At 38.8% G+C, this 25,869-nt stretch overlaps 1 protein-coding gene across 2 annotated transcripts; it reads right to left on the minus strand.

Moving 5' to 3' along the window:
• Positions 1-5,354: 5,354 nt before the first annotated feature.
• LOC141621336 (uncharacterized) lies at positions 5,355-8,367 on the minus strand. 2 transcript variants are annotated; one of them, XM_074437919.1, is made up of 6 exons: positions 8,277-8,367; positions 7,593-7,661; positions 6,204-6,387; positions 6,032-6,076; positions 5,726-5,796; positions 5,355-5,605 (listed from the first exon to the last, which is right to left on the minus strand). In XM_074437919.1, exons 3-6 carry the CDS (start codon positions 6,319-6,321, stop codon positions 5,513-5,515), a joined length of 327 nt encoding a protein of 108 aa, XP_074294020.1. In that variant the 5' UTR covers positions 6,322-6,387; positions 7,593-7,661; positions 8,277-8,367; the 3' UTR covers positions 5,355-5,512. The 2 variants fall into 2 exon arrangements, with proteins under 2 accessions (XP_074294020.1, XP_074294019.1); XM_074437918.1 differs by having other exon boundaries at positions 6,204-6,391.
• Between the last annotated feature and the right edge of the window lie 17,502 nt (positions 8,368-25,869).

A 25,869-nucleotide genomic window follows, 5' to 3' on the forward strand; every position in this document is an offset into this window, starting at 1 on the left:
ATCAACCCCTCCATCCCACAGAAAATTCCTGCAAATGGACTCTATTCTTGAAATTACCCCAGTGGGGAGTATAAACATTGAGGCCCAATATTGATGAAGAGTTTTGAGGACTGATTTTACCAACACCAATCTTCCAGCATAAGACAACTTCCTAGCGCCCAAGCCTCTGATTCTGTCAACCACTTTATCAATGATAGGTTTACAATCTGTTGCACTGAGTCTTGTGGTTTTTATGGGCACCCCCAAGTATCTGAATGGTAGTCTTCCTTCCACCATCCCAGAAATTTGTAGAATATCACCCTTAAGCTCAGAGGGCACCCCATTGAAATATGCATTAGACTTCCCTTTGCTCATATTTAGACCAGTAGACTTTGAGAAAGTAGAGAAAGTTCTCAATAGGATCATCATTGAATGAGCATCCCCTTTGCTAAACAACAAGAGGTCATCAGCAAACATTAAGTGGCTTAATCTCATGGGCTTGCAGAGAGGATGAAATTTAAAATCAGGACTATCAGTAGATACCACAAGAAGCCTAGACAAATAATCCATGCAAATTGTGAAAAGTAAAGGAGATAAAGAGTCTCCCTGCCTTAGTCCCCTTTGCCCTTTAAAAAATCCAAACATGTTGTCATTGAGACTTAGTGAGTAGCTGGCTGTTGTGACACATTGCATAATCCATCCAATGAACTGAGGAGGGAAATGCAAAGCCTTGAGCATTTGTTCCAGAAACCCCCACTCCACAGTATCATAGGCTTTCTGAAGATCTATTTTAAACATACACCTGGGAGAGCTAGCTTGTCTTTCATATAGTCTAATAATATCTTGACAAATAAGAATATTATCCATAATGCTCCTTCCTTGAATGAACCCTCCTTGGTTGTGAGAAATTAGATCAGGTAAAATGATTGATAGCCTTTTGCATAACAGTTTAGATATGCATTTATAAATAATATTACAGCATGCAATAGGTCTATATTGTAGCACAGTCTCAGGCCTCTCCACTTTAGGTATTAAAGTAACAAGAGTAGTATTCACCTGCTTCAGAAGGTAGCCTGATTCAAAAAAATCCAGAACTGCATTAGTTATCTCCCCTCCAACTATCTCCCATGAATCTTTGAAAAATTTACTGGAGTAACCATCTGGCCCAGGGGCTTTGTCATTAGGGATATTAAAAATAATTTCTTTAATCTCATCATGTGTCACTGGAGATAATAAAATCTGGCTTTGAACCTCTGTGCACATATTACCCTTCTGGATAATGGACTGATTCACCTTGAGAGTGGGAGCACTGGATCCAAGAAGACCTTGATAATACTCTAAGAAAGCCTGTTGAATCCCACTTTCATCTGTATGCAAGATACCTTTATGATCTTTAATTTGGTGGATAAAATTCTTATTCCTCCGTGCTTTTATCACCCCATGAAAGTAAGAAGAATTAGTGTCACCTTCAGTTAACCAATAAGCCTTTGCCTTCTGTTTAAGAAATTCTGATTTTGCAAGCTGTAAATGTTTGAAAGTCTGGTGAGCTGCATATTCTTGAGCCATAATTTTTTTGTCCCCTGGATGCTGGCTAAGCTCCTGCTGAGCATGAAAAAGCTTTGTTTCAGCCAGTAAGGCCTGATTCTCAATATCAGAGTAGCAAGATCTATTAATCTTTTTGAGCTCATGCTTGAGCATCTTGAGTTTTTGGGTGATTCTATACATTTTTGTACCCTCCATATCTTGACTCCAGACATTAGACACACAATTAAGGAAATCAGGAGATAAACTCCACATATTAAAGTATTTGAAAGGTCTATTCTTGTGCTGTCCTCTGTCTGTTTTACCAATCACACAAGGAGAATGATAAAAAAGCCCCTCTGGCAAAAAGTTGGCAAAAAGATCAGGAAAAAAAGTAGTCCATCCTTGATTCACAAAAACCCTATCCAACCTGCTATATACTCTTGTTTCTGGAGGCTGTTTGTTATTCCAAGTATAAAAAGATCCTGACGTTGGAATGTCCATAACTTCACAATCCTCCATACACTTCTAGAAAGGTTCGGCTTCTGCCATATTAAATGCACCACCTAATCTTTCCTCAGCTTGCAAAACACAATTAAAATCTCCCCCAATTAACCATGGCATAGAATTAGAAAGTTTAATCCTCCTGAGGTTATTCCACAAACTTTCTCTTTCACTAATCCCATTAAAAGCATAGATCACAGTAAAGAAGAAAACTCCATTAGTGTGTCTGTCATACACTTTCATGTGGATAAACTGAGCATCATATTCCAAAAAACAAATATCATATAGATGAGGTTTTCAGACCACCCAAATTCTACCTCCTGGATGGCAAGCTGTGTTGGTAGAAACACTCCAATCACTAAAGACATTAGCAACAGATTTATTCACTTTATTTGGTTTTATTTTTGTTTCTAACAAGCCATAGAGGCCTACATTATTGGAAATCAAAAAATTATGTACACTTCTTTGCTTTTGTATTTTTTCTAATTTCCTTTTTCTTGTTTTTCTGACGTGTTAGTTTAGATGCATGATCTCAGCCCTTGGTTTCCTTTGATCCTATGGTTGAGATTTCCAAGCACAAACTCACCGTAAGAACCAAACTCACGAGATCCCGCCTCTCTCTCTCTCTCTCTCTCTCTATATATATATATATATATATATATATATATATATATCATATGAGTATAACTCATATATTTGAGGATTGAGGATTAATTCAGACCGTCGGATCTAAGAGATCTAATGTACTATATTGTGCGCGGCTCATTAAGGGTAGAATAGTCAATTCCACGGGTCAATATATTCTCTTATTCTCATGAAACTCATTTATTTTCGCTCAAATACTTTCTCTCTCTACCTTCTATCTTCTCTTACGCTTTCTTAAATGAATCCCCAAATTTCTTACGATTTCTCTCGTCATTTCTAGGTTTCGCATTGAATCTTAGCTCTAGGTTTGCCGTTCTTCTATTTCTCATCAACAATCATACTCTTTCATTCATAATCGCGATATCAGGTACATCTACTTTCTCTTTAATTTTTAATTTAAGCTTTATTTTCATTTAATTGTTGATTTTCTTACATATATTTGTAATTATGCTACATTTAATGTGTGTTTTCGTTTTCTTATATACGTTGTAGCGGATTGTTTACTGCATTTGATTTTCCCTAATTTTTTCAAATGATTTACATGTATTGATTGTACTGTGTAATTTACTAGGGTTTTTGTGTTCATTTCTTTAATCAACTACATAAACTTGTCTAATTCTTCAATATGTTGGTAGTTAATCATAAATTGAGTAAGTCGTAATTGCTTGTATATTTGAGCAATTGTGGATATTTGTCGTATTTTTTGCCGTTTGATTTATAGTGATGTTTAATTTCTGCGTGTAGATTTTTCGTTTGAACAAGAAAGTTCGATGCCGGTAAGTGCTTTAGATTAGCGTTAATTGAGCTAGCTTTGTGTCCAATTTGTATAGTAAGAGATAAATTGAGCTAATTTAATGGTGTTTCTAGTTGGTTAAATAGGGTGATGCTCTTAAAGGTTGCGATTTGTACAACGCTTGTTTGATTATTTTGGAGGCTCTTTGCTGGACTATGACTTATTTGCTAGGCTACTCTAGTACAAGTTGATTACTGCATATTGTTGATGATCTCTTGATGTGTGTATTCATTAGGTCTAGACTCTAGAGCTAGATTGTCGGCTAATTTAGCGTACTATCGATTGTTGTGACTCTACTTTTGCTGTTGTTGACAATGTCATCCCTCTTACAGCCTTATATGAGAAGCTTCTCTATCAATGTCGGCAAGACTCAAGGTTTCGGACTTTAGTATGTGGTTATCAAGGTTGTATTGTCTGGCTGACCCTCATAGTTGTCATGCTTATCTAGGGTTCATGATATGAGTTGATCAGGTGATATTGGTGATCTATAGTACTTTACTGAGCCATAGAACTTTTGTTATTTAGTTGAATCTTGTTAATTCCAGAGGATCATTAAGTTCATCATTCAAAGGTCTTACCTCTTTGTAAGCATTGTCTTGTCAAATCCAGAAGATTCATGTTTATCAATTCACTAAATCATCACTTTTTTTGTTTTGTATTTTCAGGGGAGTTCAGATGATGATTGGGGGGGTTGAATGATTTATGTTCATCAAGCTCATCCGATCCAATGCATTCTTTGTGTCGTCATCTTTTGGTTGAAGGATTTTTTGTTGATGAAGCCCAATAAATGTAGTATATACACCACATACTTCATTACTAATATAGTTATACACCACAACAATCATTAGTATAGTATAAGATATACACACTGATATAGTTGATTTTTTTTCGTACATTGCTTGGCCTTTTTTGTCATTTTTGATACTGTATTTCATAAATAATGTCTTAAAAATAGCACTGTTAGACGTGTGATATTGTATTGTTATACCTGTGATATTGTATTGGATATGTATTCTTTACAATATAATATCACAACATATCCACTGCAATATCACATTTGTCTCATATAAATATCACAAGTTTTTAACTGAAGTATCACACTAATTACATTATAGTAACACATTGTATTCTTTACAATACCACAATATATTCAATACAATACCACAGAGAATTCAATACAATATCTCACTTTTTGGGAAATAATCATTACTGTTTGAATATTACAATATCAGACGTTTTGCGATATAATGCCACAAAATATACAACACAATATCACATTTTTTCAAATAGGCTTTGACAGTCAAGGTAGAACAGTGAATGTTATCTCAGTATTACAATATCAGACGTTTTGCAATATAATATCACAAAATATACAATACAATATCACACTTTTTCATATAGTCTTTGTCAATCAAGATAGAACAATTATTGTTCTCTCAGTATTATTATATCAATTGTTTTACATTACAATAACACAAAATATACAATACAATAATATCACACTTTTTAAAATAGTCTTTGTAAGCCAAGGTAGAACAATGATTGTTCTCTCAGTGTTACAATATCTACTGTTTTACATTACAATAACACAATATGTTCAATCACTACTACAAAACTTGTGATGGACATCGGACTTTTGGCTATATGGACATCGGATACACAACCGATGTAGAGTTTGGTCATGTCCATTATGGATTAATGGACATCGGATTTTAAACCGATGTCCATTAAAATTTGCACATCGGATTTTTAGGAAAACCGATGTCTATTTGATCAATGGACATCGGATTTTTAGGAAAATCGATGTCTATTTGATCAATGGACATCAGTTTTTTGCAAAACTCCGATGTCTATAATTATTATTTTTTATAAAAAAAAAATATTACGCTGTTGCCCATATTAGTCGTACACATGATGACAATGCAAAATGATTCCATAATCAACAAAAAATATCTGTATACAATCAATCGGTTATCCAAAGCCAATTACAAAAAAATTTCATCTACATAATGTGTCAAATTTACTTAGACGACTAACCTATACAAAAATATAAATCGATATGTAAACTAACTAATTGTTTAAAAAAAAAAAAGGCCGAAGAGACAAGACTACTTGGCAGCCACAGATTTGTTCATCTCCCATTGGGCATATTACCAAGAGAATCTGGTTCAACACAACAAAATTAACGAGAAAACAAAATATCAACATAGAAAATCCTATATAACTAACGAGACACATACATTACTGTATTTTAAGTATCACAACTACTAGCAATACACTCACCTGAATGTGAGGAGCTTGGAACATTTCCTGTATGACTGCTTCAACTTCTGCCATACCGACAAGGGTTTTTCCTGAAGGTTCATAAACAGATGCATTTTCCCAAAAATTAGCTCCATCAGCAGTAAAAACAAAAACAGGAGGAATTAAATATGCCACTGTCATTCCAAATCATTCTTATGCTGAATGGATTTTAATCTACCTAGGACTCTAGGAGTAAGTCATCACATAACTTTCAGAGTGGAATTGGCAGTAAGCACAATGAATTTGATGGACTGGCATGATGTTCATGAAGGACGAATGTCATACCAATGTGTTTCTCATGCTGGCGAAAGAGGTATGAGTGAGTACCATCTGCAATAGAATTATAAATCGAACTTATCAAACACCATGAGATGGATCAAGAACACAATTACATCACGACATAATAAAACACTGTATAACAACACGAGCGAAATCCAATAGAATTCTGATAATTTACCAAAAGCTGATGCATAGATGTTTTTCCACTTGGAAGGATACATCCCCTGGATCAGGCATGCCTGAAAGCGTATTTCAAGACGCATTATTCTGTGACGACTTTGCAGAACCATTTGCATGTACTTGCGCGCTTCACCAGTGACTTTCTGTCTATGTACTTAGCTATCTCTATTCACATAATCCTCCTATCTTGAAAAAACACAGATCGACAAATAAAAACAACATTCAGAAAATTTAGAACAAGTATGAATAACAATCAATTTATCAGTTACCAGCCGTCGTTCTCACACAAGTCTAACTATTTGTCAAAATAATCCATAAAACTCATAATTGGTCCAGCCGGGAATGCCAATTTTTTGGTGATCAAGGCTCAGGTTGACATGGCTGCAGGAAAGTTGGTATATTTTCTTTGTTTATTACCTTTCCGTATCTGGTATTATCTTTGTTGTTGTATGTTGGTTTCTCTCTTGGGATAAAAGTAAAAGGTGATTCTAAAAAAAATGTAGAACAGAACAAAATCAAATTGGCCAAAAAGGTCACCTTATTGATTAGTAGCTATAATGATAAATCATGATTATGCTAGTCATGTATTTGTTGACAGCTCAAGATACTTAATTGTAGATTAAGATAAGCATAAAGTCCATACTAATCAGTAATCTCTGTGGTGGTTTAGAATTTGAATGAACTTTACTTTCTCTCAGTAAGTTGGTTGTTAGTCCTTCTAAAACAAGACACTTTTTTGTCAACAAAATCTCAAACAAGATTTGTACACAGATAAGTTTCTGGCGACAGTCTCCTACATTGTTTAGGTCATACTGTGATCAACTGATCATGTTAGTTGTCGTACTAATAGCAAGGTATGAACAATAGTATTTCAAAATACTAATCTAAACTTAACTCAGTAAAGAAAAACAATTGCTGATAGTTGTTAGAACTCTCAAACTCATGGACTACAAAAGTAATTTTATACTCTACAAGTCCATGTGATTATGAGGAGCTATAAAAAAGAATTGATTTGAAATCTCATAAAAAGTAAAGTTATCAAGACTTATAAGAGGCTTCAAGAGTGCATCACTCCGGCCACTGACTGCAATAATACCATTTTTATAATATCATACGAAGTGCAGTACACAATACACTAATACTCTGCCACTCATCAAACTCACTAATCTCCAACTAATCATACTCCCCCACCCTCCATGGAAGCTTGTCTTTTTGTTTGGACTCAACTGAATGAACGTATTGAGACAATATAAGCATATAAACCAAACTTTCGAATATTTCCACAAGGACACATATTGAACAAGAGAGTGAAAAAAGACAGCCAAGACTCGAGACAAGCAAGAAGCATCAATAATAAAAAGCTCTTTTAATTTCTAGTAGTTGGAACCTGTTCCTTCTGATAGTCCGTACAACAGTAGGCATCAGCTGTCAGAAACTTCAAATCAATATGAATCATCTGAAAAACAATGTAACAACTATGATACATAACAAACCAACCTCGGCTGAGAAAGAATTCAACATTACCACAAGTCAAGTTACTAGCAAACTTTAGATCATATCAAAACAAGTATGCTATGACACCAACTATTTTTATCGAACAGTTGTTAGGCACTCGCAAAACATGTTTATATTATGGTATATTATATCTTCTAAGTCGACTAATAGAGTTCATGTTTACTAAACTAACAAAGGTTTAACTAGAATAACAAGTAAAGCTAAGACACCAATAAAATAAGAAAAAAAGAAATTATACCAAACTTGAATTAAATTGAGCATGAAATTTATAGATCTTGAAAATCGATTACTAAAGATTTGGAATTGAATATAAATGAGATGAACTAAATTAATCTAATTAAATCATTTGAGAGAAAATGAGAAGAGGAATTTTCTATCCTAAATCATCTTATTTGTTCTTCGCGTAAAAATGAAGGCTACTTCCCAAAAAATGAGAGTCTCGTCTTACTATCGCATCTTTGCTTCGTGTTATCATCACTTTCAATTTAGCTTAATAACGAATTAGAGAATCAAATCGCAGAGTAGTTGAAAGGATTATAAAAAAAAATCGAATTACCTGACTAGAAGGAAAACGAAGGACGATGGTGCGTGACAGTGGCGGAGGCCTAGGTTCCTGGCGGAGGTGTTGTCACCGGAGTGGAGGTGGTGAAGGTGATATTGGTGGAGGGCTTTAGCGTTTCTTCAGGGAAAGGGGAAAGGGGAAAAGGGAAAGGGGAAAGAGGAAAACGGGTGTCAAATGGGTTATGGTTTTTGGGAGTTAGAGTGAGTGAGAGGATTTGGGAAAGAATGTATGTAGTCGAAATTATAAGTGATGGCGGAAATTTTCACTTTAGATGCCCATCGGTTAAATGCAATGTTCCATGTCCATGACTTTTAAATAGACATGAGTTTTATTAAATATCACATGTCCTTTAAAATCAGAAATAATGGACATGTGTTTTTTAACGCAACCGATGTACATATAATTATATGCACATCAGGTTTTTGCAAACAACCGATGTGCATGTTATGTACATCGGTTTTCCAGATAATCCGATGTCCATCGACTGATGTCCATAACGAGTTTTGTAGTAGTGAATACAATATCAAAAACATTTCCAAATAATCTCCGTCAGTTGATTGCTTTTTTAGTATTACAATATCACATGTCTAATAATACAATATCACAGCATATCCAATATAATATCACAACTATTTTTATAAATTTCGTCATTAGCCTTGCTCATCTACTATTGGATTTTAGTTACAATATCACAATTTATGTAATACAATATAACAATGCACTCAATACAATATCACACATGTTTACTGTAATAGAAATAACACATGTAAGATAAAGAATAACAGAAGGAATCTTTTGAAATAGCACAAAAATGGAAATGAAATTGTACTTTGAAATAGCACATTAACAGTAGCCTATGTGGGACTTGAACCCATATTCTTTGTGCATTGCACAATGCTCTACCGATTGAGCTAATAGGCTTTTATGATGAGGTGTTATAAAATCGAGCCACAAAGTATAAGAAAAATTGATAATTAATGGCAGAACACTCTAAATATCAGAAAGTCAAGTTCAACTTTAATAGGAGAGTACCTTTTATATTTGACTTACTACTCATCCAACTACATCAAGTAAAGTATTGATGCATTTAGACATAGAAAGAATCGTTCAAAATATATCAGAAAGTCAAGTTCAACTTTTATAGGAGAAACCATACCCGAAAATCGAATCGGTTCCACTGAAATATGTACACTGCATTAAGAGAACTAGATTAAATCTTCACAAATGTTTCCATAATCATGAGAGTCTACACTAATCATAGAAAGGTAGTTTCACTAACCACAATATCACACTCAAGTTAACTAAAAAAATGAAACTAAGATACTCGGTAATCAATCGCCACAATATTATAGTCTAAATTGTTTAAAGTAACACATATCTCACAACTAATTCAACATTCCGTATATAGTCTATCGAAATTAAGGAATTCATTATATCCAAAACTAAATACAATGAACAAGAAAAAATATAGCAAAATCAGGAAATTCATTAAATGTAAACCTAAATTCACATAACGAAATATTGTAAAATAAGGAATTATTTCAACCTAACCTAAAATACTAAGAAAGAACGAATTGATTTTTGAAAAAACAACTAATAAAGTCGATGTTCAAAACACTTAAAATTTGTGTGTTACCCGAATAATATGCATCCAAAGTTACAAAAACATCTAAAACAAGTATTCAAAACAATATTCATAGAAACATAAACAAAAAACAAAAAAAAATAATTCATAATTAATCCATTCTAACAATTATTTCTCCAGAATATACCTAATTTCAGAAATTCAAAAGCACTAGAGGAAAAGTTGTACCTAGAATTCAAATTGAAGCACAAGTTATGTTGAAGGATGATATTGTTATTGCTTAGTAATTTTGATTGATATGCGATTGATTGCTGATTTCGTTAGTAATTCTTTGTTTTTAGAGAGAGAAAGTTGAGTGAAGTTTTTTTTCTATTTTGAATGAAGTAGTGATGCGTTTGATTGAGGCTGAAAGTCAGTCCTTTTTCTTGTCCACGTGTCAAATTCTCAAGAGTCTATTTTTTTGTTATCCGCGCAAATCTCAGCTATCTAGTCTTTTGATCGGACGGTTATATTTGATCCTCAATCCTCAATTATTTAGGAGTTCTCACCAAATCCCGACTCTCTCTCTCTCTCTCTCTCTCTCTCTATATATATATATATATATATATATATATATATATATACATACATAATACGCGAACAGTAGACAATTCGTAATAATAACAAAAAGTGACACAACGTGTAATAACAAAAAAATTATACTCCCTCTGTTCCAATGATATGTTTGCACTTCATTTATTCCGTGAGAACAAAATAAGGAAGTGTAAACATATCATTGGAACGGAGGTAGTACATCATTTGTTTCAATCGTTCGTGAATGACTAAAATTAAATCTCAAGAATAAATAGGTAAATAAATGATTGAAGCGGAGGAAGTAACTAGTAATAATTTGTGAAATAATGTATTCGTATATAATAGATATTACGAAGTACTTAATAATTACCTTTTCTTTTTCCATAATGCAGATTATTGATTGAGCCGGTAATTAAACTATAAATTATGAAAACAAGAATGCAAATGCAACAACATCATTGAATACAAACGTCTCTACGTAAGCTATGGGGGGCTGACCGGCTGATGTGAAAAAAAAAAAGGAAAAAATTGCTTCTACTCAAGGTCGGACACAACCAGTTCAAGAGGAAGACCATGATCCCACAAGTCAACAACTTTACCACTTGAGCAACTACATGACGATGCTAGTATCACAATCCTAATTATTCTTATATGTATATTACAATTGGGGTTGCAAAAATTCATCTTCTTCACTTATATTTCCGGTCTTTCTGGGTTTGGGGTAGCAACCGCTACCCCTTGGTACTATCTAGTTTCATCCTTTTTATTAACTATATCGTGATTTAGTTTGAAGTGTGTAATAATGAAGATTTATTTATTAGCTGATGTGAGTGTGAGTTGTAGGAAGTCAGGAGATAATTTACTTTTTATTTGGTGACGGTTTTGGAGAGAAATCGAGGAAGGCCTACCAAAGTCAACACGAGTCAAGGTCAATTCAATGATCAATTGTACTGATCTAAGAGCTATCGCTGAAGTCATTATAAGGTCCGACCCCGAGTCATGTCGCAGTCAAGTTCGAGGCCTTGCAGAAATAAGCCCAAAATGAAGATTTGAAGCCTCGCTTTATATAAGGGTCAACTTCAAAACAGGATATCTCGAGTTTTAAGAGCTCTAATTGACGCAAGGTCGATTATAGATAAAGCTTATGCACTTAGCTTTTCAGCTGTAGGTTATATGCCTCATTTAGACAAGAAACGAGAGAGATATGCCTCTTGCAAGGCTGTGTTATCCAATCCTGCGCATGGTGCACGTTCTCTGCGCACGATGCGCTTTGCCCCTGTTTCTTCTTGAATTTTGGCGTCTTTTCCACATTCCCTTTTCTTACCCTTTTCTTACCCATTTATATAAATAGGACACCTAAATTATTTTTGGAATGATCTAAGTTGTAATTTGTTGAGAGCCCAAATATTTCTAAGTTTTTATGTTGATGACAATGGAGAACTAAGCTTTATTGCCTGATCTAAGCCCAAAATTATCATCTTTATTATTGTAAAGATAATCAATCTCTATTTATTTACCTTTTTTACTGTTAATCTCTTTTGGTTAATTGTTTTTATTAATGTTACCTTTCTTATTATTTGACCAATTTATTAAGTGTGATTAGTCTTTTGTTAGTAGATTTTTGTAAAATCGGATTGTTTAGAAATTTCTATGTTGGCAACAACTTGTCGGTGTGGTATTGATGCGGATTCATTGTGCCTTGCTTAACAAGATTAAGATTAACTTATGTGTAGAACTTGATTACTTTGTTAGCAGCACTCATATCTATAGAATTTTTTGTGCTCATACATTTGTTGAATTAAACCGGTTCGACTAATAGGGATGGTATAGGGATGGTATCTATTAATGACGATCATTGTCGATAGTTTCTATCTAAGAGGATTTCATATGTTTACATTCACAATAGATTATAAGGGTATTAAAAGATTGTTTTGGTTGTCAAGGATCAATAATAGGATGAAAACGAGCAGGATTAGTTTAAGATCCGGGTTACGAAACGTCGTCGATATTTTATAACGAATCGTCGACGTTTTATAAACAAAATACACTCATACCCTTACTTCTATTCTCTCTATCTCCCTCCTCTCTCAACCAAAAACCAAACCCCAAAAATATCAACAATTTCGATTAAGCACCGTCGACGACGAGGCCCACCGCACCATCACACCGCCACTGTCAGTACCACCCCCACCATCACCGTCGTCGAAGCTCTTGCCCACCGTGGCACCGAACAAACCACCAAATTCGTGTAAGTCTCCCTCCCTTTTTGCATTCTATTCGGTTTTATATTAGTTTAGGATTGATTAATTAGATTATGATGGTTTTTTGCTTTATTGTTGTATTTGATTAGATGTAGATTGGGATTGATTAATTGAATTAGTTTTAATTATTTCAATGGTTTTAATTAGTTTTGATCAGGTTTAATTTGTTGCCTTCTTTTGTTGTTTTTGTCGAATCATTTGTTGTTATTGTTGTCGTCGAATTAGTTAATGTTGTTGTTGTTGTTATTGTTGTCGAAGGATCTGTTGTTGGTGTTATTATTGTTGTCAAGGAATTTGTTGGATGTCGGGTTTAATGGAGGGAAGTTGGGGATGGATAGGGACGTTGAACATCACCGTCTGGCTGGGTGAAGGACGTGATGATTCTACGTCCAAAGTGGTGAAGGACGTTGAATATCAACGGCTGGCTGGGTGAAGGACGTTGAATATCAACGTCTAGCTGGTCTGGACGTTCAGTTTTCACGTCTAAAGCTGGCACGGACTATCAGTTTCTACGTCCAGCTTGGTTAAGGACGTTGAATTTCATTGTCTTGGCCATGCTCGGACTTTGAAACTCAACGTCGGTCTCTGGTTTGGACTGCTTAATTATATTTCGACCGTTAATTTAGTATTTAAATGGTTATTTTATATTCTTTTTGTATGAAAAATTGTTTATTTTTATTTATCTAACGTTTAAATCTCGTAAATGTAGATGTCGGACAACGAAGATTACATTGTGACTTCCTTGGGCCGTACGAGAGACCGAAGAGTGACGGGCTCTAAGCGGCGTATCCCCTTACCGTTAGCGCCACGTCGTGGACGGGGAAGTAGGGGTAGGGGCATCGAAATCTGTTCTTCTCCCGACCCTACTCCCGAGCCTGTTATGGCCGAGCTTGATTTACCGAGTCAGTACTTTAAGGAGCCAGTTGCCGATTCTGATGCTGAGGAGGAGGAGCATTTTGACTATGTGGTTCAGCATGAGGATGTTGATGATGATGATGATGATGATGATAATGATGATGATGATGATGATGATGAGGAGGAGGAGGAGGAGGAGGAGGAGGAGGACTCTCTATTTCTTGACGAGGAGGCCGTCGTACGAGGAGGAGGAGGATGACAATCGTTTTCTTGATGAGGAGGCCGCCGTACTACCACCTAAGAAGGTGGTGCAGGATGGTAGAGGTCGATATGTGCCACTTGGTGATGGTTTATCTAGTAACACGGGCAGCCAGAAGACAAAGACTCCGGACTTTTCACGTCCAGCACCGGGCCAGATGTGAACAGTACATGTCCATACCCATGACAGACGTAGAGTTTCATTGTCCGTTCCCATTCTGGACGTCCACATTAATCGTCCATAATAGTATAGACATGCAAATTCATTGTCCCTGCCCATAATGGATGTAGGGATTCATTGTCCATCTCCAGGCCAGACGTTGAATGTAGCCGTCCATATCCATGCAGGACGATGAATGTTCACATCCTTGTCCATGCAGCACAATGAATGTTCACGTCCATATCCATGCAGGACTATGAAATTCAAAGTCTAACTATTGACGACAATCAAATTTGCTATGACTATTGGACGTGTTTGATTTATGCTAATTCTATTCATAAGGTAATTCAATACTAGTTCTATGAAGACTATTTAGATTCAAGCTAATACCATTCATATCAAGTTAACATGTAATTCGATTATCAATCCAATTCATAATAATTCGATTCAAACGAGAAATAGAATAAGTAGTTAACTACTTACCGATGAATCGTTGTTAGCGTTTGATGTAGATTATTCGTTGTTCGACATTGAATCGGATGAACAAAGTGTTGATTTTTTAAAGGTTTGTTGTTTGTTTGGGAGAGATTGGGCGAGTTTGGGAGAGAATAGAGTATAGAGAGGGAGATGAAGGGTAGAGAGTGTCTTTTTTTTTTTTTTTAAAAAAAAAGGTCGACGATTTGTTATAAAACGTCGACGACGTTTTACAACCCCCTTTAAGATCTTTCACTTTAATTTCATCACTTTAATTAGCTAGTTTACTTGTTGAAGAATCTTATTTGAACTTGTCTTTTTTTTTTCACCAATTGAAAACTCTCTTCTTTATTATGATTTTGTTTTCATTTACTTTTAGTTGTTTTGAATTTCACATTCACACAAATTTAGTAATACCATTCATTCTCTTGGGTACTACTCGTAATTAGTATTTACTGTTGTTTGAGTAAGGTTTTATAAATAGTTAATTTAGAGGCTGTTTGGTTGGGACCTGGCGGTGATTAAGATAAGAAAAGGGAAAGGGAATGGAACACTCCAATTACCTTAGTTGTTGTTTGTTTGACCTTATTTCATTCCCTTTACCTACTTTGAAGAATGGGATTACCCATAATCCCACTCATGCCCCCCTACTCCAAGGATAACCAGTTCCTTTTCCTTACTAAACGCCCATCACCAGATCAACCACCTTCATTCACCGCCAACACCAGCACCAGAGGCACCTGACCATATGGCTAGAGACCACTCCTCACGCCCGTCTTATCACCGTCGAAACCATCACTACCCACCCGAAAATATCCCCAAACCAAGAAAAAAGCCACCCACATTCTAAAACACCAACCCTAAATCCCGAGAATCCTACCCACCCACCTCCACCCACGGGACCATGATACCCACTGGAGATGTAGAGGCATGGAGCCCAGTGCCGGCAAGAGGATGATGACGTGACAAAGGTGTGGCGGCGGCGCGGTGATTGGTGATAGTTGCGATGTGGGAGAAGGTGGTTCATTCTCTTTCCCTGATACACATCAAAATTGTAACATTTAGGAATAAGAAAGGGCATCAGAATATAAAAGAGCACGTAAGGTAAAGAACTATGCGTGAGCCCTAGCGAGAGAGATGAGCAAAATGCTTGAGGAAGAGACAGGGAGTGAGGCATGACTCGAATGAGACGTAAGGAAGTGTGAAGGATATGTGAGGGTGAGGCGAACTTCGAGGACGAAGTTCATTTTTAAGGATGGAAGATTATAATAGCCGGCCTTTATGGGACCCGTACTTAGACCTTGAGATGCGTGAGAGGACCTTTAGACCGATAAGAGATCACTCGGAAGGGAAGGATAGCTGATAAACGATGAATTATACCGTTTCCCTTCTTTATTCTCATGCTTTTTGCCCCCTTTGACACGATTTTAGCTTCGATTTCCTTGCATTTTGCCCCCTTTATTTCACGTGCTCCCATGTTATGAATTCCCGTCTCATCTTGTAGAGAATAGGCCTAGGAAGACGCAAAGCGGAATAAGGAGCAAGAACGGAGTTAGCTTGTGATAGCATGAGAGGAAAAAGAGGAGAAAACAATGAAGAAGAGTTCTCTGCCGGCAGGCCGGCTAACCGGCAGGGAACCCCTCCCAAATTACTCAGCCAATTTAAAGAGAAGAAAGGAAGAAAAATAGCCAATATCTCGTTGCCGGTTGGGTAACCAGCAGCCGGTCTGCCGGCATGCACTTGTGAGGAATTGAAGAAAAGCCAATGAAAAAGGGTTCTCTGCCGGTAGACCGGAAGCCGGCCAGCCGACAGAGAACAACCCCAGGTCAATTGTTTACATTTTGGCATTGAAGAACTCGTTGCCGGCAGGGAGGCCGACAGGCGGTGGATCGGCACAGGAGCCTCAGACGCATTTTTGGGCTTTCTTTCTTTTCTCTTGTTACTTAATCCAAGAGGATAGTATAAATACCCCATTACTAATTCCCCTTGGACACACAACCCTAGATCTAGTTTTTCCATTTTACCAAGTTTCAAACTTTGTTAATCTTTCCTTAATTACACTCTAATCTTTCAATAATTAGCATAATTTTAGTCTTGGAAATTGAGTTGTAAGAGAATTGAAGATTCCTCCATTCTTGTTCAATCCATGTTTCCTTCTTTTGCAATTAAGTTGGTACAATTCTTTCCTTTATGTTCAATTGTTTACATTTACTTTCTCTTAAGTTTTATATCAATTGTTTGCATTTGAATCTCTTTTGTTAGTTGTTAGATTATAATTTTCTCTCTCTTGTTCATCTTTTTCATGTTTTTAGTTGGTAATTCTCATAAAAGTTTGAATCTTTGAGTTGTTGTGTCAAAGTTTGTTCTTTTTTGCATTAATCCTTTTCCAGCTTAGTTTAATTAGTTCTTCTCATAGTTTTGTTGATTTATTACATTATTAATAGTAGTATTCAATTTCATATCATGTACATGGTTAAAGAATTCACCTTTATCAATTATTTTGTCTTAATAACCATGATTAGTGAGTAGTCCTTTAACTAGGACTCGATTTAACCCCAACATGAGAGGTTTACTTGATTGATTCCTATAAAATAGTTGTTGGGGAGGATTAGTAAGGGTAGGCTAGAGGATTGTTTTATTTATTTGGTCAATTGTGGGTATTGATTGGTTTGTGACCCTTATCCACCAACGAGAGTTGGTTAGGTTGGAAACCGGGTACCCATTAGTCGGACCTATTGCTAGCCTAGGTTGAGACCGAAAGGGAGAACCATGGGAGGGCACCTCTAGACTAGTGTTTGAATTCGACCTTCGAGAGAAGGAGTTGGATGACCTGGAAAATGATGAGGGCTTTTGGACTTAGAAGAAACTAGGATATCTTAGAGAAGTGCACATTTCTAGGGTAGTCGAGTTTCTACCTTAGGATTCCGACCTCCGAGACCGAAAGGGAGGGGGGTTGGGAGGACTAGTGTCTTAATGCGAAACCGAGAGGGGGGTATTAGGCGAATTAGAGGCATCTCCCCCTCTGTATCACCCCAATGGCTAGTCAAAATGGAATCATGATGGTAAACCCGAATTGTTGGTGGAAAGATCGGGTCATAGACTTTTCTTATCCTTGAATTACAACTTCTTAATCTTACTTGTTCAATTTCCATTTTTAGTTTATTTACATTTTATTTTAATTAGTGTAGTTGTTTAGTCTATAATCTCAACTCAATTTGCGCCGACCTAGCTAAACCAAAGACTTAAAACAATTAGTACTCTCCCATGCTCCTTGCGGATTCGACCCTTAAATAGTGCAACGAACTCGTTCACTTGCGAGGTTAGACTTTGAATCATCAATAGCCCTACACCAGACCGTGTGGTGTTGCAGCGGATCGAGTGGGTCCACTCGGTCGAGTGAAGAGTACACTCGACCGAGTGAGTCCAATCGACTGAGTGGAGTGCTACTCGGCTGAGTAAGTCCACTCGACCGAGTGGACTCGGCACTCGGTCTAGTGCCGCTGTTTTCAGAACACGGGATTAATCCCCATTCTCCCATAACCCTAAAATTATTTCCATGTTCCTCCTTATCTTTCCAAACTCTCTCCCTTCTCTTTAAACCCTCACAAACACCTTCTACTTGGGATTCAAGCTTGGATTAGAAGATCTACCACCTGTGTAATACTACGGTTTTATGAGTCTCTGGGTACTCTATCGAGTGGGCCTTACTCTGTCGAGTAAGGGTGTTTTGGTTTTTAAAACAGTATTCTGCCTATAGGGTACTCGATCGAGTAGCCTGGGCACTCGATCGAGTACGACAGTTACTCGATCGAGTAGCTCGGTTTACGGGTAATGTTTTGTCGGGTTTTGTTAATAACACGGATTAATATATAAATATTTCCGTCATCTTTATAATACACTTTTACAAACCTAATTACATTGAAAAGAGATTCAAGTTACGTTCTTCGCATTCATCCGTGTTATTGACAAATCCCGGAGCTTGAGAGGTCGGATTTCATTGTTCTTTGCATCCTTGTGATCCTTGCGTCGAGGGTAATATCTACGTACCGATTTTATAGTATTTAGGGGGCGTTTGGTTGGGGGGAATAAGGAAAGGGAAAGAGAATAAAAATGGTTGATTCCTTTTGTTGTTGTTTGTTTGACACAAAGAAAGGGTAACCCATACCCCTCCTTACCCCCAAAACCATTCTCATCCATACCCCTCCCCCCTTGGGTAAGCCCATAACCTCATAACCCCTTCTTCCTCCTACTCCCTATTTCCACCACTCCCACCAACACCCACCACACCCTCCCACACCGTCAACCACTGCCACCTACACCCTACACCCACCACACCGACACAACCACCACCAACAACGCCGACACAACCACCACCAACAACGCCGCCTGTCAACGCTACCCCATATCCTCAACCACTAAACACAACACCAACACCTTCAATAATTCTCCCACCCCCACCAACCACAACCAACACCTTCCTTGGCCACACCACTGAAACCGCCCGACGCCGGCCACACCAGATCTGGTGTTTTAAGGGGTGGGGGGTTTCGAAGAGGGTCATGGCGGATTTTTTAGAGTGAATAAGGTGTTTGGGGTCGGGATTGTGGTGTTTGTTGAAGGCGTGAGGCGCGATGATTAGGTTCGCCGTGGGGTACCGTGAGGAAGATCGGCGGCGCCGCTACTTGTGGTGGTGACGGTGTAGCTAATGGTTGCAGGTGGTGGGTAATGGTGGTGGAGGTGGTGGATGTTGGCTTTTAATTCCCTTTCTCTCTAATTTTCAACCAAAAACCCAACTATAATATGGGTGATCCCATTCATTTCCCTCTCTTACCCTTTCTTGATTTCATTCTCTTACCCTTTCCCGTACCAAACGCCCCCTTAGTTATGTTTGTTTAAACCCTAATTTGGGGGATTGGGGATTTGTGTTAGTTTTTGTGTGGTTAGTGATTATGTGATGATGTGTTAGGAGGAGGATTCGTAGAAGAGGCTTTTTGATACAGCTGTTGAGATCGTCTGCGTGTGTTGTGTTCCAGGTAGGGTTTCCCTACTCAGTATTAGTCACATAATGTGTTGATTGTTGGTTGTGATTGTTGTATAATATCATACTCGTATTGTGACGGTTGTTGGAGTTGGTTACTGTTGATAGTTGTGATTGATTGTATCTGTTTGTGGTCTTCAGGGTGCGTCTCTGGCTGAGTGGCATCACTTGCGGGAGTGGCTTCACGCCCATTATTCGCCTTCTGTGGAACCCGCCACAGAAGGGATATGCACATTAATGGATTTGGGTTATTCGCTCTATGGTATGAGCGGGGCTTAAGTGGGAACAGCTATGGTCCCCCACTGGCGGAGTGGAGTTACCTGTTGTGATGGGTACTCTGGCAGGGCTACACACTTTAGTGTGTAGTCAGTGATGAGGAGTTGATTATGGAGTTTGGGTTATGTGACGATTGAGATGTGTTGGTTTCTGTCTTATTGTAATTATATAGATGATTGTGTGATTAGTATTCACCCCGTCTTTGTTTTGAAAAACTGTGGTGATCCATTCGGGCACGGTGAGCAGTTGTTGAGCAGGTATGAGTCGAGACATAAGGGCTAGCTGGGATGTGTCACCACGAGATGATAGAGTCTTCCGCTGTAGTTTGAGTAGTTTGTCAGACATTTTGTTTAGTTGTTAGACATTTGGTTTAAGAACATGTAACCGTATTTCATCAGTTGGTTTTGGATTGTATTCACTAAACTTTATACTATTTAAATGTTGTTTCTTTATTGTCTTTTGATTATCATTGCCTCGGGAAACCGAGATGGTGACATCTTTATACCTGAGTGGTCCTGGTAAGGCACTTGGAGTATGGGGGTGTCACAAAGTGGTATCAGAGCTTCGATCCTGAAACCTGTAACTAATGAATCTAATGAACATAGGGAGTCAATTAAAATGAACCCGGGGTAAAAGTTGTAGGAGCTAATGCAAAGGCTTGGGAGACGTCCTAAAGTCGCGAACTCGCCTAGCAATTTTGAACCGGTCACATGGAGGGGTATGTGTCAAGGTCGTATGTGTTGTTTTTCGGTTCGTATGTGTATATAATAGTATGTGTTGTGAATTGTTGGATGTTGGAAGTGGAGAATTGAAATTATGGTTAAAGGTTGAAAAGATATGTTTTATATGTGAATTGAATGAAGAAGTATGTTGGCTGTTTATAATGTGGCATTTTGATAATATGAAGTAGAATGCTTTAATGATCATATGAGAACTTGTGTAGATTTGCATGCGTAGTTATAATTATAATGCCGAGTTTATAAAGATTGGATATTATGTTGGGGTAAGTGATATAACGTGCGGGTAGTGTATACGAGTCTGCATGACTCAATCGAGTGGGGGGTACTCGATCGAGTAGGTGAGGTGCTCGATCGAGTGGGCTTAACTCGATCGAGTGGATAGTTTGACGTTTTTATGGTCAGAACCGTGTTTTTGGGTACTCGATCGAGTACGTAGGGGCACTCGATCGAGTAGGGGGCACTCGATCGAGTGGCTTGTCAGCTCGGTCGAGTATGTTAGAGATCAGAAGGTCTGTTTGGGGTCTGGAGTCAGGGCACTCGATCGAGTATGGTGGGCACTCAATCGAGTAGCCTCAACTAGATCGAGTGGGTTTTGGTACTCGATCGAGTGGGGTCTGTGCAGGCTGTTTTCGTGTTTTGGGTTATAGTATGTATGTTTATATCTACCTTTTCTTATATAGTTTCAAGATGCCGCCAAAGAAAACCGCCTTGTATGCGAGATCTGAGAGCATGAATGTTGATGACATAGTTAAGATGTTGGAGCATCAAGATGCTCTTACGGAAGCGCTAAAGAGAGTGGGAAAGGATAAGGAGGTTGATCATTCTAAGATCAGTCTCTACATAGCTAGGTTTAACCCAAAAGAGTATAAGGGAGCCGGGGAGCCAATTCTTCTTGACAATTGGCATCGTGAGATGGAGAACATTTTGGATTTGGTACATTGTCCGGATGAGATGAGGGTAGAACAAGCTACGTTCTACTTGAGGGAGGCAGTAGGAGAGTGGTGGGATAAGGTAAATGTGAGCTCTAGATTTATGTATGAGAAGCAAGGGTTGCCTGCTATTCCTTGGGAAGAGTTTAGGAAAGCTATGAAGAGGGAGTTCGTGCCGGAGCATGCGAGGAGTAAGCTGAGGGAGGAGTTTGATGGGTTCAAGATGACCTCTAAGATGTCTGTGACTGAGTACTACAAACATTTTAATAAGAAGTCTAGGTATGCTGAGGATATGGGATTGAGTGAGGAGAACCTAGATCTGAGGTTTGAGAAGGGGTTGACCCCTAAGATAATGGATAAGTTACCCGTGGGAGTCCTTACTGATGTTAAGGAAGCTTATGAGAGAGCTGGGAGAGCTGAGAGGTTGGTAGAGATGGCCCGGGAGAGAGGTGTTGAGAAAAGAAAGGCTGGGAGCGAGGGTGGTGGCCAATCTAGCTACAAGAAGGGCAACCACACTCAGGCTAGAGTATATTCATCTGGCTTGGGGTTTAGTACAAGGGTTTCTTATGGGCGTGGTCGGGGGAATAGTAGCGGCAGCTGGGGGCTGACCTGTTTTAACTGTGGTGGTATAGGCCACAAGAGACATGAGTGCACCAGTGCGGTGAGCGGGGGTTACCAGAGGCCGGGTCATGGGAGCTTTTCTCAGGGGCCGGCACAGAGTTTTGCGAGTGACAGACTAGCTGGGTCATGGAACAACCAGGGAGGTCAGAGCAACAACGGGGGAGGTAACCTCAATGACGGTAGTTCTTATCAGAAGCTAGCTACAAACACCAACAACAACTAGGGGTCGGGTGCTAAGCCGACTACCTCTGCCAGTACTATCCAGGGAGGTGGGCAGAAGACCAGTGGAAAGCTGTTTATGATAGAGAAACAAGCAGCTGAGGACGACACACATGTTATCACTGGTACTTTTCTTGTTAATGGGTGTTTACACCTTTGTTTTGTTTGATTCGGGGGCATCTCAGTCGTTTGTATCTTCGAGTCATGTTAAACAGTTGGGTTTGAGAGAGTATGAGTCTGTAAGTGAGAGTTTTTATACCTTCGGGAGAGTCTGTAACATGTGGGAGGTTGTTTAGGGATCTATCTATGCTAATTAGGCAAGTTGATCTACCTGTAGACTTGCTAGAGTTTCCTTTAGACGGTTTTGAGATGATAGTCGGAATGGATTGGTTAGGGAAGTACAAAGCTAAAATAGACTGTCATCAAAAGAAAGTGTCTTTGAGAGGTCCTAAGGGCATTTGTGTGTCTTATCGTGGGTTTGTTGTCAAACCCAAAGTTAAGTTGATTGCAGCTGTGACCTTGAAGTCCTATCTGAGGAAGGGGTGCCCGATGATCTTGTGCCATGTGAGAGATGACCGGATAGAGTGTCTGAAAGTTGATCAGATACCAGTTGTGGGGAAGTTTTCAGATGTCTTTCCAGAGGAGATTCCGAGGTTGCCGCCGAAGAGGGAGATAGATTTCAGTGTTGAACTGAAACCGGGGACGGGGCCAATCTCTAAGGCACCATAACAGATGGGTCCTAAGGAGTTGGAGGAGCTCAGGAAGCAGTTAGGTGATCTGATAGAGAAGGGATACATTAGACCTAGTTTATCACCGTGGGGAGCACCAGTTCTTTTCGTGAAAAAGAAAGATGGGAGTTTGAGGTTGTGCATAGATTACAGGGAGCTGAACCGAGTGACGGTGAAGAACAAGTATCCTTTGCCAAGGATAGATGACCTGTTTGATGAGTTGAGTGGTGCAGCAGTCTTTTCCAAGATTGATCTGAGATCGGGGTACCATCAGGTGAAGATTAGAGATGAGGACATACCAAAGACAGCTTTTACGTCGAGGTATGGCCATTATGAGTATGTGGTGATGCCTTTTGGGTTATCTAATGCGCCGGCTGTGTTTATGGATTTGATTAACAGAGTCTTCAGTCAGTTTTTGGACAAGTTCGTGGTGGTTTTCTTAGATGACATCTTAGTCTACTCCAAGACTAAGGAGGAACATGAGGAACATCTGAGGATTGTGTTGAAGACCTTGAGGGAGCACGAGTTGTATAATAAGTTATCCAAGTGTGAGTTCTGGTTAGAGAAAGTTGTTTTTCTGGGGCATGTGATCTCTAAAGATGGGGTAGCTGTGGATCCTGAAAGATTGAGGCAGTTACCAAGTGGGAAGCACCAAAGAGCGTAGCTGAGATCAGGAGTTTCTTGGGTTTAGCAGGATACTACAGACGGTTCGTGAAGGATTTCTCCAAGATTGCTAGACCTATGACAGCCTTGATAAGGAAAGAGAACAGGTTTCGTTGGGATGAGAGTTGTGAGACGGCGTTCCAAACATTAAAGGAACGTTTGACCACAGCTCCAATCTTAGCATTGCCTGAAGGGAGTGAGAATTTTGAGGTTTATACAGATGCCTCAAAGAATGGGTTGGGATGTGTGTTGATGCAGAACGGTAGAGTCATTGCCTATGCTTCTAGGTAATTGAAGCCTTATGAGGAGAATTATCCTACACACGATCTAGAGTTGGGTGCAGTGGTGTTTGCTCTCAAGATTTGGAGACATTACCTTTATGGGGTGACCTTTAAGTTATTTTCGGATCACAAGAGTCTCAAGTACATCTGCACCCAAAAGGAGCTGAACATGAGACAGTGGAGGTGGATGGAGTTGATTGGCGATTATGACATGGATATTATCTACCATGAAGGGAAAGCCAATCTAGTTGCAGATGCCTTGAGCAGGAAGAGTGTACATGCTTTGTGCACAACTATATCTTTGATGAGGTTGAGAGATGAGGTTGGGAAGTTTGGGATACATATGATCCAGAAAGGGGATGCCATGGGGGATTCGACAGTGCAGCCTGATCTTTATGATGATATTCGAGGTAAACAGGTGTTGGATCCTAAGATGGTGGAGTGGAGATCTGGAGTAGAGAAAGGGACATTGTCTAGGTTCTCTATTCATACCGATGGTAGTTTGAGGTTTGATAGGAGGTGGTGTGTCCCTAATGATGAGGAGCTGAAAAAGACAATCATGACAGAGGCACATTGTACACCATATTCGGTACATCCAGGTGGTGACAAGCTGTACAAGGATTTAAGGAAGACGTTCTGGTGGCCTGGGATGAAGAAAGAAACAGTTGAGGTTGTGGCCCGTTGTTTGACATGCCAGAGAGTTAAAAGGGAACATCGACGACCACAAGGTAAGATTCAGTCTCTTGAGGTACCTGAGGGGAAGTGGGAATCCATTTCTATGGATTTTATCGTGGGTTTGCCAAAGAGTCAACAGGGTAACAACATGATATGGGTGATAGTGGATCGACTGACCAAGTAAGCTCATTTCGTGCCAATGAAAGATACATGGACTAAAGCACAATTAGCTACGGCCTATCGGAAGAATGTGCAAAGGTTACATGGGGTGCCTAAAGACATAGTATCTGACAGAGATGCGAGGTTTATCTCAAGGTTTTGGAAAGAGTTGCAGGAATATTTGGGAATGACATTGAAGATGAGTACATCATTTCATCCTGCAACAGATGGTCAGATAGAGAGAACAATCAAAACTCTTGAGGATATGTTACGTGCTTGTGTGATGGATTTTGGTAGTAGCTGGGAACAGAGGTTAGATTTGATTGAGTTTTCTTACAACAACAGCTATCACACTAGTATTGGCATGGCGCCATTTGAGGCTTTATACGGGAGGAGATGTAGGAGTCCGATTTGTTGGGACGACAGTGCTGAGGCAGTGGTTTTAGGACCAGAGATGGTACATGAGATGGTTGAGCAGATTAAGATGATAAGAGAGAGGATGAGAGCAGCTCAAGATAGTCAAAAGAGTTATGCAGATCTACATCGCCGGGATATAGAGTTTCAGGTTGGGGACAAGGTTTTTCTGAAAGTGTCTCCTATGCGTGGGGTTATGAGATTTGGGAAGAAAGGCAAGCTGAGTCAGAAGTTCATAGGACCATATGAGATCCTAGACCGGGTTGGAAAGGTTGCTTATCGTTTGGCTTTACCGTCTTCTTTGGATAGGGTACATAACGTGTTTCATGTATCTCAGCTGCGCAAGTATGTGAGTGATCCGTCACATGTGTTAGATGCAGAGAGCATAGAGCTAGATGAGTCCTTGTCTTACCTAGAGGTGCCTAAGCAGATTCTTGACCGGAAGGTTAGGAAGACTAGACATGGTGAGACAGTCTTGCTTAAGATCCTTTGGTCTAATCATGGGTTGAGGAAGCTACATGGGAGGCAGAGGAGGCCATGAGAGAGCGTTACCCTTTCCTTTTTTATCAGGTATGTATGGTTACGGGGACGTAACCTTGTTTCTTTTAGGGGGGTAGGAGATGATCGCAAAGAGGTTTTACATCTTTTTGTGTTGTGTCAGTATATTTAGTAGTGGTT

The sequence above is a fragment of the Silene latifolia genome, chromosome X, assembly GCF_048544455.1.
Source record: "Silene latifolia isolate original U9 population chromosome X, ASM4854445v1, whole genome shotgun sequence".
In the NCBI taxonomy this organism is placed as follows: Eukaryota; Viridiplantae; Streptophyta; class Magnoliopsida; order Caryophyllales; family Caryophyllaceae; genus Silene; species Silene latifolia.